At 42.9% G+C, this 18,106-nt stretch overlaps 1 protein-coding gene across 5 annotated transcripts in view; it reads right to left on the reverse strand.

Moving 5' to 3' along the window:
- LOC109690974 (carboxyl-terminal PDZ ligand of neuronal nitric oxide synthase protein) overlaps positions 1–18,106 on the reverse strand; it is a 295,255-nt gene that overhangs the window by 23,865 nt on the left and 253,284 nt on the right. For 3 of the 5 annotated variants that reach the window (XM_074047632.1, XM_074047634.1, XM_074047633.1), the window contains exons 6-8: positions 14,709–14,850; positions 4,294–4,478; positions 2,559–2,738 (exon numbers count right to left, since the gene is read on the reverse strand). In XM_074047632.1, the coding sequence (XP_073903733.1) occupies positions 2,559–2,738; positions 4,294–4,478; positions 14,709–14,850 (507 nt within the window). Of the gene's footprint in view, positions 1–2,558; positions 2,739–4,293; positions 4,479–7,785; positions 7,837–14,708; positions 14,851–18,106 lie in introns of all 5 variants that reach the window. The other 2 variants (XM_074047630.1, XM_074047631.1) reach the window with 1 other exon arrangement.

Below are 18,106 nucleotides of genomic sequence, written 5' to 3' on the forward strand. Positions count from 1 at the left end.
AGTTGGTCTATTTCAAATGTGTGCAAGATCCTAACATGATCTATCATTAACCCACATACATATTCTTACCAGATTGTCTCACCCAAAGATACAGATGATAATAAGCTCTTGGATCAACTCCTATAGAGAGACTGGAAGAAAGAGTATACAGAGAAATCTCTAGTTGAAGGCAGGTTTAGGACTGAATCCACCTGCACGACAGGACACCTGAGATCCAGCTGACAGATACAGCAATATCCTGCTGTATTCCTAGGCAGCAAAAGCAAGATGCAGACAGAAGGAAGAAGGTCAGAGACTGGCTGATGGGAATGATAGAGAGGGGTTGAGGAGTATGTTCAAGAAGCCACCTGATGACCTCAAGGTCTTATCTCTAACCTAAAGATTCTGGAAGGCTACCACTCTACCCAAAGTCACTGTACCAATACAGGACATGGATACGCTATGGTGGCCTTTCATCATCTCACTGTTTGGACTGAGAGTCAAGCAAGGAAGTGCCAGTTATATCTAACAGATTCCAAATGAGAAAGGCTCCGTCTGTCCAGCCTGCAGAAGTGGCTGGAACTGAGAGAGCCTCATGAAATGAATCCCAAATACCACAGTTTCCTTCCCCTAGATTAACTGTCTTCCAAGAGAGAGGCAATAAAAATGGGGCAAGACAGGAATGTCCCATTGAGACAGATGCTTGATTCTATGCCAGAAAACCACTCTTCAGGTTTTGTCCTGACTCTGGTAGACCTGTGGTAAGTTACAGGTCTTATTCTTTTGTAGACTGAGTGCTTCCTTCAGCCACCACAATCTACTGTTGTGTGTAGATTAGACATTTGTAAATAGTCTCTCTTTAGTACTTAGCAGGAACTTCAGATTCAAATGCCTTTCTGATAATATGACATCATGAATATGCATTAAACTTACTCTTAGATAAATAATAATTACTTGGCAATTGATATGCTAAAAGATGAAAGAAGTATGGCTGCAGAATGGATCCGTATTCAATGGGAAACTTTTGGAAATGATGTGTCTAGAAATGGACTTGGTGCTGGAGTGCTCAGGCTTTATACTCCTGTCATCCATCACACTGGAGAGGAAGGGATTTTCAGACTGCCACACCATCATTAATCCTAAGAGATGAATTCTTTTATTTGACAAACAGGAATGATTTTTTCACTCCCTTCTGTTGCTGTTTTTGAAACACATGCAAATGGTTTCATGGTCAGAATTTTTTTAAAGGCTCAAGTCCCTTGGGAAGAGTATCCCACTGATTCAACTAGTGCCAAAGTCATCCATGAAGTGGCTAACACCTCAGGCCCAGGTCAGAGGAGACTATGTTACAAGGTCTTCTCAAGGACAAGTCATTGCAGATTCTGCTATGGATAGGTTGCTGGATGCTTTCTCAAGATATCCTGAGGAAAGGACTGCTCTGCTTAGGGAAGAGATTCACTTTACACAGGTGCCAGGAAAAAAGTAAGTACAAGACACAAAGAGGATTAATAAGTACTCCTTGAAGAAGTCTGCTCCTTGCATAGAATGCAGAAAATCTAAGCAGCCAGTTTGCCCAAGTAAATTTAAAGCCAAAGCATACACCTATCATTCTAGATCTCTTGCCAACTCCTAATTCTCCTAGTTCTCCTGACTTCTCCATCTTCCTAATTAATTATCTTCATCCACTCACTCAGGCCCTGATTCTGTCTGACTCTGGCCTTAGGATTCAGTCTTTAAATTGAATGACCAAATGTATCTTAGCCATTCCCTGCCTACCCATGTTAGAAATAAAGTTCAGACTCCTAAGTTCCAAGGAAGGTGTGGATTTGGTGCCTTCCACAGAAAGCAAATGGTGGGATTCCCTGCTAAAAGAAGCAGAGGCAATCAGCTCAGTCCTCTCTTACAAAGTAGCAGTACCCAACAAGACTTTGGGGCACAAACTCCACCTGGATATTGAGAGGAAAGCCAATTCTTCTTATGGCTCAAATAATCTACCTAAATTCCTGCAGACTCAATCCCATTATAATGAATTCCAAGGCTAATATTATATCAGATGCTGCCTAGAATACGTAGTTCATTAGTGGAGGCTTAGAAATCTGTTGTGGACAAGGAGGTTGGGATTCCAGGGCAGTATCTTTGCAATGATGCTTGGCACAAATGAATCCTTTAAGCTGTTTAAGAGTGGTATCACAAAGTTATCCTGTCCTGACTCCAAAGGCATCCCCTCCTACTCCAAACATCAGGAAAACAAGACAGGGAAGGAAGGGTAGAATTGTGTGCATCTTTTGCCTTCTTAAATTCAAGTCATTATTCAACAACATCCAGCCAAGCCAGCCAAGCCCAACTCAGAGTGGGGGATACATGAGAAATAAAAATGTGTCTTTTCATTTCATCTGCATCCCCCAATCTCTCCCTGTCTGCCTTTCACCTCCCCAACTCCCCAACAAGCAATGATCCAATAGCATGAGCAATTCTTATGGCTCCCTAGGTTTTAAACCTGCCCTGAGCCCCTTGCTAAGGAAGGCACATCAAGCCCATGAGAGTGGAGCCTGTGAAGTAGGGAGGAGGCTGAGGAGAACCTGGGCCACAGCCACTTGCGTCTGTTGCTGCTGCTGCTGGAGGAGCTGCTGGAGGAGTTGCATCTGGTGATGTGTAGACAGTGGCGTCCCTGTGCCCAAGCCTGGTAGCTTCGAGGAAGAAGAGGGAAGCAGCATTCGAGGTGAGGCTGTCAGCATGGGTTCCTGAGGGTGGGGTGAGACCTGAGGAGATGACAGGACATGACACAAAGGCAGGAACTACTTGAAGGGGTCTCGCTTTCTTTGTAATATTCATGACTTACTCACAGGCAGAGTGAAATGGCCACTTACAACTTATGAGTTGGGGATGCTATGTCCTGAATGGAATATGAAATGGGGCTCCAGGGAGGACATGTCACTGCCTGAGTTTGGACCCTAGTTAGAAAATCATACCTGGACACCTCAGGAACTGGTCTGATGAGATGGGAGACAGGCAGCTGGAACTGTCCTATCTCTTACCCACCATTTCTAATTATACCCTGTTGCTGAGTTATTTGAGTTCTAGAGTCAGAAGAAGCTATGTCTATAAAACACAGCTATCTACCATGAGAACAGGAGGAAGGCAGCTTCAATTCTTTCTTTTCCGTCTGTAGGGCTCTCTTTTCTAGGGTCTGAGATGTTTCTCACAAATTGGGCACTGGAGAAAGAGGCCAGTTGAGGGGCACCTACCTCTAGTCCTCCTTTGTTTGCTGACCACAGTTTCTGGCTCCCATTTTCACTTAGATGGCCCTTATGACTAAGAATTCAATGGCAGGGAGATGTGTATTATTTCTGGTGGCTCTGTTGCTGGTCCTTGTTCAGACTGCAGGAGAAAGGCACCTAGGGATACAGGGCTCTGGCCCCTTACATAGAAGTATCTGGGCACCAAAGGAAATAATGAGGCTCTGCCCATCAAGCTACACAGACTTCTCCTTCTGATGAATTGGCCTAAAAATGCCACCTGAGATGAAGGATGATGAAGAAAGAGGCACCCATGATACAGTGAGTTGGCTATAAATTCAAGTGTAGGGCCACTGGTCAGTAACTTTCCTTTTGATTTTTTGTTTCTCTTAGTTTGTCTTTAGGATCAAATTTGGTCTAGAGCCCTTAGGGTTTTTCTTTCTTTTTTTAATTTTTAATATGGGTCATATTAGGAACTTCTCAAGGGCTCAGTTATCCCACTTGTAGGATGTTAGGCTAATGGCGATGATGCATACCCTAAGGTCGTCTCTCATTTCTAACACGCAGTGGGCAAGTTTCTGGATTTAACAGCGCTGTTGTACAGAAGTGTTAAAGGCACACAATTATTAGAGTGGGCAGAAGGGGCTCACATGGATGTGGCTCCACTAGCGAAGCTATAGGGGTTATGTGTACCCTGTTGGTATACCAGGATGAGCCTTGCACAAATACGGTGTAGAAATGAGATGCCATTGTGCAGGGAGAAGAAGGAAATCACAAATTGATGGGATCCTAGGAGGATAATGCATGTCAGAAATGAGCTCCACAGCACCTTGACACAGCAAGGTCTAGTGATAGCACACAGGGACTGAATATGCAGAAGTCAGGTCTTCCTCTGAGAAGCAATGAAACATGCTCCAGTTCTACTCCCATGCCATGGAGTGCCTCATTCTGCAGCTGTGCCAGCAGGCACTAGGAGGCAACTCTGACAGACTGAGGCAGAGGCTGTGACACAGGATGCTTCCAGAGGCAGCAAGACCACATATGTGCAGATCACCTTGATGGGCTACCTCCTGCCTACCTTGGGGTCTGTGTGGGAGCCTCCTTCCTTCCCTACGGCATCCAGATCGGTCACACCTCTGCTGAATTCCAGGACATCACTCCCTGGGAGTGGGACCTCCACTGCGTCAATGTCAGTCTCCTCTGCGGTAGAAGAGAGGCCCTCCCGGCCTGTAGGGGCCCTCTCGGCTCCAGTGAGCTGTCGGCCTGTAGGGACAACAGGGAAAATAAGAGTAACATCAAGAACAATGTCCCCTCTTTATCTACCACTTTAGCTTTCAGTTAGACCAAGCCTAGGGATGCCATGGGCTTCACAACATTTTCATACATCTTTTCACTTTTTCAACCCTATAAGACATTTCCATTTTAATATCTTTACAAAGTCCATCCACAGTCAAAGGAAACATTTTCCTCAAGTCTGATGAGATAGTTTTTCCAAGCTGGTAAGTTTTTATGGATAGGTATGGGGACTCTAGAAGAGGGGGATAGTCGTTTTTACCTCATCCTAGCTAAGAGATAAAATCTGGTCATCTAAGCTCAGTCAGATGGACAGGGGGAGTTTCATGACTGAGCAGTGATGACAGGGAGATCTGAGCCTTGTCCTCACCCAGTATCATCTCCCAGCCTCATAAGCTAACACTAATCTCCCAGCAAGAGCTGAGACAAGGGTAGCAGAGATGGAGAAGGCTGTTTTCCCATGCCTTCTTCAGCTAGCTTTTCTATTTTCCTACAGCGGTCATGTCTTTTACCACATACAGAGCAAATTACTCAATACCAATGTATCAAAGTACCACTATTTTTAATTTTACTTTATTCCTTTTTTCCTCTTTATTTCTTGGACTCTCCAAAAACACCTGATAATTCCTGGATATTTCATACAAAATGTTTTCTTGCTCTGTATTTGGGATTGAGTCATCGCCAAGGTCTTCAAATACAATTTCTTTAGAGTTTTCAGAAACTAAGCACCAATTGGAAAATGGAGCAGGATGGTGTAAGCAGGAAATACAGAGAGCTGACACCCTAATGCTGAAGCTAGCCCAGGCTACCAGGTCCAGTCATTTAAGCATCTGCCTCACAGAACAAATGGTTCTAGGAATTCTTGCTATGCAAACCCACACCAGTCATCTGTGGGAAACAAGTCTGGTATTTAGAACGTCAAGAGTGTTCTTGGCTTTTCTCCTAGCTGCTTGAGGAACTGGGGAGATAGCTGAGGGACACAAAGGCATTTAATAGAAAGGATGATCCTGACTGTGGCCTGGTAGAATAGCTCTTCTGTTGCTTTGTAACCAGCAGGCATGGAGCACAGGAGCAGTTTGCTTTCCACCACACTCTTGCACCCAGAAATGACCTTGACAATCAATAGGAGGTTAGCCTAAGAGAAAGAGAGGGCTGATAGGTAACCCATGACTGTTTTTCAGTAGCCATGGATGATGCTGGGAATTGAGCATCTGGTCCTTCATGCCAATCTAGCAATAATCAGGTGAAAGCGGTATTTCTTCTGAGCAGAAGAGACTTTCATCATTGTCAGGATGAGCTGGGCTCCCACAGGACTCTATGTATGTTTTTGGATCTCAGGGAACTTAGCACATGACATTGAATATGCCTTGCCATCCATTTTCTCCTCTAAGCTTGAGGTCAGGGCTATATCCCATTTATCTATTTCCTAAGGATTTAGCTCAGAGAAGATGTCCCATAAATATCAACAAGGCAGTACAACAGGGGAGCAGGTTACAAAAGGAGGCTGCAACACCATGCCTCCTCCCTGGAGATCCTAATAAGGAGGACTAAGTCTCTGGACACAAAAAGTTTGAATGACCCCTGCCAGAAGCCATGGTAGGATCAGATAACCTCTCCGGTTCTAGCTCTGCTTCTGAGAGAGTCTTAATAAACCAAACTTCTCAGCCATTCTGTCTATACTAGCAGAATTCCAAAACTAATGCAAAGTAACTCAATTGCAAACCATGGGGTCATTTTCTGACAGATTCCTACTGCCCAGTAGATGCTTTAATGGCCACATTGGGAATCTTGCTGACTCAATGGGTAAGCAGATCAGGTAAAACTGGGAAGGGGAACATTGAGGTAGGCATTGGATTGAGGGACACAATTATTGTGTAGATAGATGAGACAAGGCCTAGAGGAAGGGTCCCCAATGCCAATGGGCTTCTTCAGGTCCTATCAGATAAGGAGGGAAAAATAGCATCTTCAACTGTCCTGGCATCAAGAAGCCCAAGGGATAAGAAATGGCATGAAAAACCTTCTGACAAATCTGAGAAATTTATGGAATAGAGCTCTGCAGCTTGCAAATTATAGTAGAGAGAAGGAAGACCAAGATTGGGGGTGGAAGGCCATATTGCTTTCTGAATTGCTTAAACTATTTCTATACATTAAATTGTAACCAGACTAGTACTATATATTAAATAGTAACTAAAAGCCAGTAGATATATGATTATTTCATTATTTATTCAATAAGCATTTATTAAGCACCTTGAATATGACAAATGCCTACTAGACTCTGAGAGTAAAGATGAATAAGCAAAATCTGTTTTTAGAGCTTCTCCAGCCTAATGAAGGAAACGGACATAAACCACAGTTGCAGCCTGAGGTTTAAGTGTCACCTATGAGGGAGCTATCCAAGGTGTGGGACAAATGAGAGGAACACCTAGTGGGCAGGGTTAAAGAAGGCTGTGCAGAGGGGAAAAATGGATTCTGATGGAGGAGTTCAAGCTTAGGCAGGTGTGGGACAGGGAGAGTCACAAGAGGCATTCTAGGTAGAGAGTAAGGCAGGTGCATATACAAAGAGGGGTGGAAATTCGAGGCAGGTCGGGACACTTTGAGTAGTTACATAGGGAAGACCCTAACTAAGAAGAGTTGGGATTTTCTATTGAAAGACTGAAGCAGGTAATACCCAAAGATTTTCATTCTTTACAACTTCACCCTAGAGGTGCTGTGGAGGACAGACCCAGAAGGGACAACACAGAGCACTATGCTAGGTGAGAAGTACCAGAGCTTAAGCTAAGGAGGTGGCAATTAAACAGAGAAGAGGGAGAAGATTTGAAAGATCTTTGGGAGGCACAACTCACAAGGATTGTTGACCAACTGTCTCTGATATGGAGGTGGATGTATGTATAGGATGAACTCTTAAATTTCTGATGCAGGTGAGTTGGTGGACACTGGTATCCTATAGGGAAAATTCAGGAGGAGAAGGATGTAGGTAAGAGGATGGGTTTTTGAACCTATAGAAATTGTAGATATACAGTTGCATGTCTAACAGTTAAATGAATATATTCATTATGCTGCTGAGTAGTGTTACAGGCTGCATGTTTCTGTTCCCTAAGTTCACATGTGGAGGCCTTACCTCCTGATATTACTGTATTTGGAGATAAGGGTTTTAGAAAGTAATTGGGTCACAGGGTAGAACCTACATGATGGGATTAGTGCCCTTTTAAGAAGAGACTTGAGAGATCTCCTTGCCATGTGAAAAGACAGCTATCTGCAGGCCAGGAAGAGTTCTCACCTGGAACTGAATTGGCCTGCATCTTGACCTTGGACTTCTCAGCTTCCACAACTGTTAGAAATAAAAGTCTATTGGTTAAGCCACACAATATACAGTACTTTATTATGGGAGCCTAAGCAGATAATGACAGCATGTGAATGGAAATTAAACCATAGAAGTCAGAAAAGAACCCAGGGACCAAGTCCAAACTTCAACACTTAAGGGAGAGGTTAGAAGAGGAGCCTGTACAGGATGCAGCTAGCAGAGAAAAAAGGGAGGGTATGGAAGGTGAGCACTTCATTCTTAGAAGCCATGGAAGGTGAGCACTTCATTCCTAGGATGAACCCTACAGAGAAAGGTATGCCCTTCAGTGATCATGGCTGGTAGTTCTAGGAAGGACTGGAAGGGCAGTAGACACCAGATCATTGGAGGCTGAAGAGGTAGTAGCAATGCTGGAGAGAAAATAAGGAAGTACTCAGTAAACATAAGTTTATAAGAAGTTGGGCTAAGACAGAAAGAAGATAGTTCTTTATATATATATTTGATATTAATCTCCTGCCAGATGAATAGCTGGCAAAGATTTTCTCCCATTGTAGGTCACTGCTGTACAGAAGGTTTTCAACTTGATGCTAATCTCATTTGTCAACTCTTCCTAGTATTTCCTGAGTTCCTGGAGTCCTATTCAGAAAGGTGCTGCCTATGACTTCAAGTGTTTTCCCCGTTAATCTCTATTCTTTCAAAATTCCAGGTTTTACATCAAGATATTTGATTCATTTTGAAATGATTTTTGTACAGGGTAAGAGACAAGGATCTAGAAGACAAGGATAGTCTTCTACATGTGAATATCCAGTTTTTCCAGCACCATTTGTTGAAGAGGCTGTTTTTTCTTCAACATGTGGTTTTGGTACCTTTGTTGAGTCAGATGGCTGTAGCTGCATGGATCTATTTTCTATTCCATTGGTCCATGTGTCTGTTTTTTGTGCTTGCTGATATCAGGCTATTTTTGTTACTATGGCTCTGTACTGTAACATGAAATATAGAATTGTGATACCTCAGCACCCTTTTTTACTCATGACTGCTTTGCTATTTGGGCTCTTTTGTACTTCTATATGAATTTTAGGACTTTTCTATTTTTGTGAAGAATGTTACTGGAATTTTGATAGGGATTACATTGAATCTATGGATTTTTCAGTAGTATAGTCATTTTCACAATATTAATTCTGCCTATCCTGGAACATAGAAAGTTGTTGCATTTTCTAGTGTCTTCATAAATTTCTTTCTGCAGTGCTTTACAGTTTTGTTTTTTTTTTTTTTTTTGGTAGCACTGGGATTTGAACTCAGGGCCTCATGCTTGCTAGGCAGGCACTCTATCACTTGAGCCACTCCACCAGCCCTGTTTTTGTGTTGGGTATTTTCAAGATAGGGTCTCGTGAACTATTTTCCCTGGGCTGACTTCAAACCTTGATCCTCCTGAGTAGCCAGGATTACAGATGTGAGCCACTAGTGCCCCACTTCAGCGTATTATAGTTTTTACTGTAGTGGTCTTTCACCTCCTTGATTAGATTGATTCCTAGGTATTTTTTTGTGGCTATTTTGAACACTACCCCAACTTTGAATCTGCGCTCCTTGACAATGAAAAGGTTGCTGTCTTGTTCACAGTATCCCCAGTACTTGATCTGAGCCTGGCACATAGCATTGACTTGATAAATATCTATTGTATGAAGGAAGAAAGTAAAACCAGAGAGCTAAACAATGAGAAGAAAGAAAAATCAAGCACTGGGGGCCTGAGAAGATGCCAGAGTGGATGTGAGAGAGCAGAGATGCTGGAGGATTAAAGGGGTCTTGCTCATCTGAATGAGCAGGATGTCCATGTCCAGCAGAGGTAGCAGATACATAATGAACACTCCACCAAGTGTTCATTGTCTAGATGGCAAGAATTTTATTTTATTTTGCATTTTATTGGATATATATTTAAGGTACAGCGTAATGTTTTAGTATACTTACGCATAATGAAATGGTCACTATAGTCAGGCAAATTAACATACCCATCATTTCACAGTTACCCCTCCCTCTCTTTATTTATTTATTTTTTTACTTATATGTGAATCTAAAACCAAAGTTGAATAGATAGAAATAGAGAACAGAAAATGGTGGTTCCAAGGGGTAGAGATGGGAGAGGAAAGGGTGAGCTACAGGTAAAAGATACAAAATTATAGGTATATAAATGGGAAAGTCCAGAGGTCTAAGTACAACATGAAGACTCTAGTTAATAACATTGTATTTGTAATTTTTGCTAAGATGGTAGAGTTCAGGTGTTCTTGCCACACGCACACATGTGAATTTTTTTGTTTGAGACAGGATCTTGTTATGTAACCCAGGCTGGCCTCAAACTTGCTATGTAGTCCAGGCTGTCCTTTGATTCACAATCTTCCTGCCTCAGTCTCCCATGTGCTAAGATTATGGCTGTGTACCACCATGCGTGGCAAAAATTTCATGTTTAAGAATTGTATTCTTCCAGATCTTTGCACATGCTGGGCTGTGGCTGTGGGAGGAAGCCACCTCCAGGGGAACCGGAACTCTCCCAGGAAACCCTCTCCAAGAGGAGTCAGAGAGACAGCACAGGACACAACAAGGCAAGCAGCACAAGAACAGTGGCCCCACCTGGCTCTGAGCCCCAGGGACAGCCAAGGGCATCTGCTGCCAAAAGATAAATCTCCCCCAGAGCAGGGAACAGTAGAAAGAATGAAGGAGAAGAGAAAGACCAGTGCAGAGTGGGAAGGAGAGAAGAGGCACACACAGTGAAACCAAATAACATCATTAAAAGCCCCTGAAACCCAGAAGAGAAAGCACTGACAGCACATCAAAGAAGACGGAAGCCTCCAGGACTTGCACTTTCCAGTTCCCAAGGGTAAACTCTGCACAACAAAGGACTGCCATCTTATCACATGGAGCAGCACCATATTAAATGAAAAGCTCCCAAACACAGAAGCCAGATTCTTGTTTTAAAAAAAAAAAAACAAAAAACAAAAAACTGTCAACCCATAGTTCGCTCCTGGACCCTCAAGGTGCCCCATTATAGGGAAAAATCCTGATGGGATCAGTAAATGCTTCTGATGTTGCCAACAGTTTGTAGACAGTAAAAAAGTGAGTGTGCAGGATAAAGCAAGTGACTGTGGGGTGGGTGGTATGCAGCCTTCCTGGATAAAAAAACATTTTAAAAAACCCCACATCCAAGTGGTAATTCCAAGTGCTAATACTCAAAGTATGTTCAGCTTTATGATCACAGCATTACATGGCAATCATAGGGTACCTGATAAATCACTTAACTAGGACAGATCTGTTGTAAAATTACTGTGCTTCAGAGATCTCCTTGTCCAATTCCCTCACAGCACAGATGAGGCCATGTGTTCCAGAGTGAGCCTTAGTACCTTAGCTAATACTTACTGAGAGCGTATTACATGCCAGACACTAGACTCATTTACTTGTACTCTCTCACAACACTTGACAGGAGAAACAACATCCAGAGCGAACGAACATGAAGTTTGCTGAGTTTCACTCACCGAGAAGCGATAGGGTCAGGATGCACATCCCTGTGTGGCTAGCCTGCTGCCTCAGCCCTCTCATCATACCACACTGCCTTCTTTGCTTCTGCAATGGCTAACTGTCTGTGGGATTAGTAAGTGATCAAACATTATTCTGGAGATTGCTGGGAAGGTATTTTTTAGAAGAGATTAACATTTAAATCAGTAGACTATGAATTGAGAAGACTACCCTGTGTAGGTGGGCAGGCTCATCCAGTCACTTGACAGAGACTGAGCTTCTGACAGGAAGAGGGAATTCCACCAGTAGGCGGCCTTCAAACTCTTAACTTTTCCCTGGGTCTCTAGTCTGCCAACCAGATTCTGCAAGTTGTTGATTGACCAAGCTTCTAGTTATTTGAGCCAACTCTTTAAAATGGATCTCAGCCAGGTGTAGGTGGCTCATGCTGATAATCCTAGCTACTCAGGAGGATCATGGTTCAAAGCCAGCCTGGATAAATAGTTCTCAAGACCCTATCTTGAAAAAACCCACCACAAAAAAGGACTGGTGGAGTGGTTCAAGTGGTAAGAGTGCCTGCGTAACAAGCATGAGACCCTGAGTTCAAACTCCCACCAAAAACTGGATCTGAATTTCTCTCTCTCTGTGTTTGTGTGTGTATTTTTTTCCAGATACTCCACAGGCCATATCCTTATCTACAAGAGCAGGGGTGAGCCCAGGGTGCTTCACTTCCCCTGCAGGGACGTTAATGTGATTTACAGCACACCAATCCAAGCTTGATTGACCTCCTTGAGAAGATACAATCAGTGCCTATTTACATCTTAAACTTTGAAGAAACTATATTAAGTCTGACAGGCTTTTCAAAGATGGACCCAGATATTTTTACATGTAGAACAACAATTACATTCTCCTTTGGGAGAGAGGTATACTGAAAACACCAAGAAGCTGAAGTTCACATATATTAATGTTGTTTTTTAAAAAAGGAAATAAAAAGGAGAAGCAATGATTCCCATTACTTCTATAACTGACCATCTGTTAGAGCCAAAACAGGGTAACCATGCAGGTCTCTATCTGTAGCCACTGTCTCCAATACTGCCTTCTCATCAATACTCAGGTCAGCCTTCAGGTCTCACCCTCTGTGCTTTATCACCTCAGTTCTGACTCCCCCAGCCCATTCTTCATCAATGAGGTAGCCTAAAGGTCACAGCCTGTTGAAATCTCTACTCAATCTCCATGTGCATTTTGGCATAGAGTAAACATTTAATAAATGCTTGTTGACAGTGACTAATATAGATGTGCTCCTTGGCCACACTTACTGACTGTGTTTGTCAGTTTATTCAACAAGTATTTATTGTGCTAGGAGCTCCCAGAGCTCCTACTGCATTAAAGATAGTGGACACTCTCTGCCCGGTACACAGAGGGTTGAATGTTAATGTCAATTGCATCAGCCTGGAGTAAAGAGAACATAGGAACCCAGAAGAAAAAAGCATTTGAATTTTCTGAAAGGAGGAGGGAAGGGTGGGAGACCGGGAGCCAGAAGGCAGGCTTCCCAGAAGATATGATGCTGGGAGAGAAGGATGAGTAGGCTGTTGGCACAGGGGTGGGTGTAGTGACCTTTGACACAGAGAATACATTAACAGTGGTTAAAAGGTCCATGATACAGTTGGTATAGGAAGGAGCTCAGCGTACACAGGAGGAATGGAGGAATGAGAATGACAGAAAAGGATAGGAAGTAATCCCTACTGGAATCCTCACTGACTCCCCAGAGAGAATACAGCATCCCAGGAAATCACATTTACCCACCCCACCTAGCAGATGGTTGGAGGCGGAAGGAGAGAGTTGCTCCTACTGCAGGGAAAGAAGACCTACCCCTCAGCTTGTTTGTAAGAAAGACCACTTGGGCAGTTCTCTTCAAAAGCACCTCTGTAGCCATCAGCTGACTGGTGGGTTCTGATTAGCTACTTGGAGATCAGAACAAGTTCCTCGGATAGGACTTGTGTTATAACAACAGTGTTCAAATGCTCAGCCTCTGGGCACTCTCCTGTGTCTGATCACTTTCACTCCAGGAATAAGAGGCTTCATTGGAGACAGCGCCCTTTACTTTTTCATTAGAATTTCTTTGAATTCATATATACCAGCTGCCTGTGACCAAGGGTTTGAAAGCTCTTGAGTCAGGCTATAGCTCTCTACCAAGGGAGCAGGGCATCATCAAAGAAGCATGAACAGGCAAAGCCTCAGTCTCCCCCAGTGAGCCATTCTGATGGCATCATCAGTGCAGAAATGAGCAGATGAGCTTCTGTTCTCTGAGCAAAGCAGCTGGCCCCAAGGGTTCCCTAGAACCTCCAGGTGAGGCTTCCAGGAGCTGTCACCATTATGGTCTCACTCATTAACAAGTAGAGGGAATATGAAACGTTTGCCAAACTCCACCTATAACTCTTTTTTAACTCTAAGCTTCAGAGCACAGAAATAGAAAGATTTTAAGGTTTACATTTGTACTATGGCCTGCAATAAGCCATGACTGGTCAAGGGCATACAACAAAACACAAGGTTCTAGCTAAGTGATCATTTTTTATTAGTCAAGATCACTGAGATGCTTGCATTAGGAAAAGAGGACCACTATTCAATACAAATGAGATAACAGAGAAATAAGGGGATTCTCTATGGTCACACAGAAACTGAGCACTACATGAGTATGTGTTCTAAATTTATGACTAATGTATGTCCAAAGTAGAAAAGTCATAAAAGTACAGTGGAAAGTAAATCTTGCCATCCCAACCACCTAGTTCCTTTTCCTATAATGAACCACAGTTGCCAGTTTCTTGTGTATCACACTGAAGATACTCTATGCATAACAAATGTGTGTGTACCCCTGTGTGGGTGCACTTATATATACACAAACACTTATACCTATGTGTTTGTAATGCAATATAATGAATGGTAGTCCAGCATATCTACTGCACTAAACCTTGATGTCTTTAAATGAACACAACATCTGAAAGATAGCTTTGTATCAGATCATAAACAGCTGACTCACCTATAATGGCTGTGCAGTATTTGATTATTTCTACCATAATTTATTTAAGAGTTACCTCTTGCCATTTCCAGTCTTTGGATTTATAACTGATTCTTTGCTTACCTAACATTATACTGCATATACATCACTTCACACACATATGGATTTACTTTTCAAATTCTTAGAAATAATTTGAATATAATTTAGGGATTGAAAGGCATGTGAACTTTCAGAATTTTTTTGGTGGTACTAGGGTTTGAACTCAGAAGAGAAATAGAAAAAAATGGAATGTTTTTAAAGTAAGTTACTAGCGTGGCATCTATGGGAGCGGTCCACCAGTCCACACTGTGTCAACCTGGTCTCCATCCACAACCACTGCAGCAATGGTGCCTACCTGGGTCTCCTGAGCCATTGCTGTTCCTCTCGCTCTCCCCATCTTCCTGACCATCTGCATTCTGTTGCGTGTGCTGTAGGCTCAGCTTGTGGCAGACCTCGAAGGCCTGCCCCACAGTCCGGACAATTCTCATAGCTTGGCTCTGGGAAGAAGGAAGAAAAAGGAGTGAAGGGTACAGAGATTTTATAAGGATAGAGGAAGGATTGGGGTGGATAGAGATGAGCAAGGGCATGCAGTCAAAAACCCAGGCAGCCAGTTAAGGAAAGAGATGGAAAAACCCAGGGTTGTTCAGATGTACACCCACTCACATAGTGAGAATACACTTATTCTTCCTGAGGTATTCCAGAAAATAGAAGCTGCCACCACAGCCCAGAAACAATCAATCAACTGAAAGGGCAGGCAGCAACAATGGGAAATATACCAGTTCTGGACTGAGTTCCACTTCTTCCCTCCCAAGTGCAACAACAGTATTGAATACACCTTAGAATCTGTTGCCAACCATTATCAAATGTCCAGTAGGTCCATCAAACTGAGGAACTTGGCTGCTTCCCCCCAACACACACACACACACCCCGCCAAATGTTGGATTTCTTAGGATCTTTCAGAGACTGAGGTACTACAGGGCTTGAAAACTATGGCCTAAAAAATAGCAAAACCAACTGAAGCTCAGAGTACATGTGCCCAAACAACCAGTGGCAGCCAGCTGAGTTTAAGGCAAGTCTTTTCCAGCCTTACTCTAAGATATCATATACCTGGGCCTGTTTTATGTCTACTTCTTCATTTTTGTTCTGCTATTTAACCTCTTCCCATAGGAGCTCAAGAAGAGCTTGCCCCTGGTTCCCACTATTCCACTACTTAACTAGTAGAGGAAGGGAGGGACAGAAAAGTCTGGCCTAGATAATCTTCAGCAACCCCTGCAGGCTGGGAGGTAGAAGCACAGGTGGGGTTCTCAGGGCACAGTCTCAAAGGTGCACCACTGACTATCATTTGATCAGTCAGCTTTCACCTTTCAAGGACTGAAAATGAAAGAAATGTGAAAAATGCAGTTTCAGAGCCTGGACTAGGAAGGTTCAGCCCACTGCCTCTCTTACCCCAGGAACCATCAAACAACCCACTGTCACAAACTATAGTTTATTTCACTGTGACTGCCACCCTACCATTGATGTCTAACATTAACCATGCTTGCATAATCTGACCACAGGTCAGCTGTGACTACCTAATGATACTATACAGTCTGCTGATTGCATTCAAAGTTCCCAAGGTGACATCAACAGTCAAGTAGAGCATCAGACAGCTGGTATTACGTTACCAAGCCAATATTCACTGTTTTGATAAGCCCATGGGGCCTTGTTCAGGGTAAATGCATGACTCATTTATGCTTTCCACAATATTACAATTTGCTCATATCTCCCATACTGTCTTCATGAACCCTTTGGGATCTCATGCTGTAGTCCAGGCTGCTGGACTTGCTATCCTTGCTATTTCCTCACACCTGGTGTCACTTCTATGTTCCTTCTTGTTATTTCAGGTCACAGCATCCATGTTAATATGATAAGGTAGTAGGTCAATCAATCATCCACATATGCTTTGACTCCTGGTATTCCTCACCTCAAATCACCTCCTATCAGTGACTGTCTTAGTTCAAACTTAGCCAATTATGCTAACTTTGGGGACAGATGTTTTGTAACTGATCTCTCACCTGGAGCATCCTGACATTTCTGGGTGATGAAACCCTAAGTGAAACAGGAGACAGGTAACTTTTGTAGTTTCTCATTACCCAGTAGTGGATCAGAAACTCTATTTTCTATGTCCACCCTTAACCTCCTCCTGTGTCCAAAGGGCAGGCTGAGGCCCTTAGCCTTGCAGCATCTAAGAGACAACTGTTCTGATTGCACAGTAAGTATCATCCTAAGCCCTTCCCATTCCCAAAACATATGAAAACGTGTGATTTAAAGGGTGTGGTGCCTACCAAAGGCCAAGCACACCCCACCCTTCTACATCTCCTCTGGCTACCAAGTTGTCCCCTGGTTGGGAGGTTGGGCCAGAAAACTCAACTCTCAGGTAGAAAAGAAGATGTTGCTCCATCCAAAAGTGTTCCCATGGCTCCTCAGGTGTTTGTTCCTTATTTCCTTTATAAGAAAAGCAGACTGCTTCTTACTCTAGTAACTGCTAGTTACTCTTAATCTTTTACAGCAAAGCTTATGGTTAGTTTACCAAGCCTTAGATGTGACTTTTCTTCTGCTTACCAAGAGCACCCAGAGTCCATTATATTGGAGTTTATCCCTTCTCTGGCTTTTGCAGATTTTGCTCTCTTAGTTATCTTTATAAGAGGCCCAAAAGATAAATGTTTTGGATTCTAGAAATAAAATATGAGTAAATCTAAATGATATGTAGAGATTAAGGGTTTAATTTTATTACTTTCTTATCTCACATAAATTAACCTAGGTATCTTATTCTGAATAAATATCTACAAAGACTTGGTCTTTTCCTATCTGTATCATCCCCAGCATACAGATGCAATGGATACAGATGCAATAATAACAGAAACATAAAAATATTAAGGGAACTACCTCTTTCATGTGTATGTGGGCATCAAAAGGGTTAATGCTACCATTCTCTTTCTCCCATAGCTTCATAGAGAAACCCCTGGGCCAAATGCCCATCTTTACATCATTTTTGGCCTGAGATGGTATAAAAGTTTCTATGTGAGAGGAAATGGTGAATAAGACTTCTAGCTTCACACATTCAATGCCAAATGGTTTCATTTCACCTTTTGTTCTTCTTTGATGTGGAGACTGTTTCCATTCAAAGGACACAGTAGCACATTTTACAAACAACCCTCTGCACTTGAAGAGGTACCTTGGTACATAATCAAGTTGTCCTATCTGCTTTACAGAATGACTATGCACACATAGAAGAACTGTCCTTCCCATTCCCACTCTAGGGGTCAGACCTAACTCTACTCATAAATGGCAACGTGAGTCCAGATGACACTTGGCCTTTTAAGCCTAAAAGGCTTCACCAGTGAAAAGAACCTTTTAGAGAATTCTTTATGAGGCTCTTGCTAGGGGAGCCAGAAGGGGCAACCTGGATTTGGCAAGGGCTGACACTGTCACCAGCTGTTTTCTGCACAGCCCTGTGGGCTCCTGCCTGCCAGGTCTACCCCAACTTGGTGACCTTATATTCTGGTCTTAGAGGCAAGAAAACTGGTTCTGCTTGCTGCCCTGGAATGCAAGTCACACATGCTGGGACTTAATAGTTAATAGGCCATGTTTAAAACCAAAAGGGAGAACTCTGCTAAAGGGAAGCTTTAAAAAGAACTCTGTCCACAGAGTTTCTATGGATACTTGCAAGTTTCTTTGGATCTCCTAGATCACATCGAAGCAGTTGCTTACATT

The sequence above is a fragment of the Castor canadensis genome, chromosome 11 (genome assembly GCF_047511655.1).
Source record: "Castor canadensis chromosome 11, mCasCan1.hap1v2, whole genome shotgun sequence".
NCBI lineage: Eukaryota > Metazoa > Chordata > Mammalia > Rodentia > Castoridae > Castor > Castor canadensis.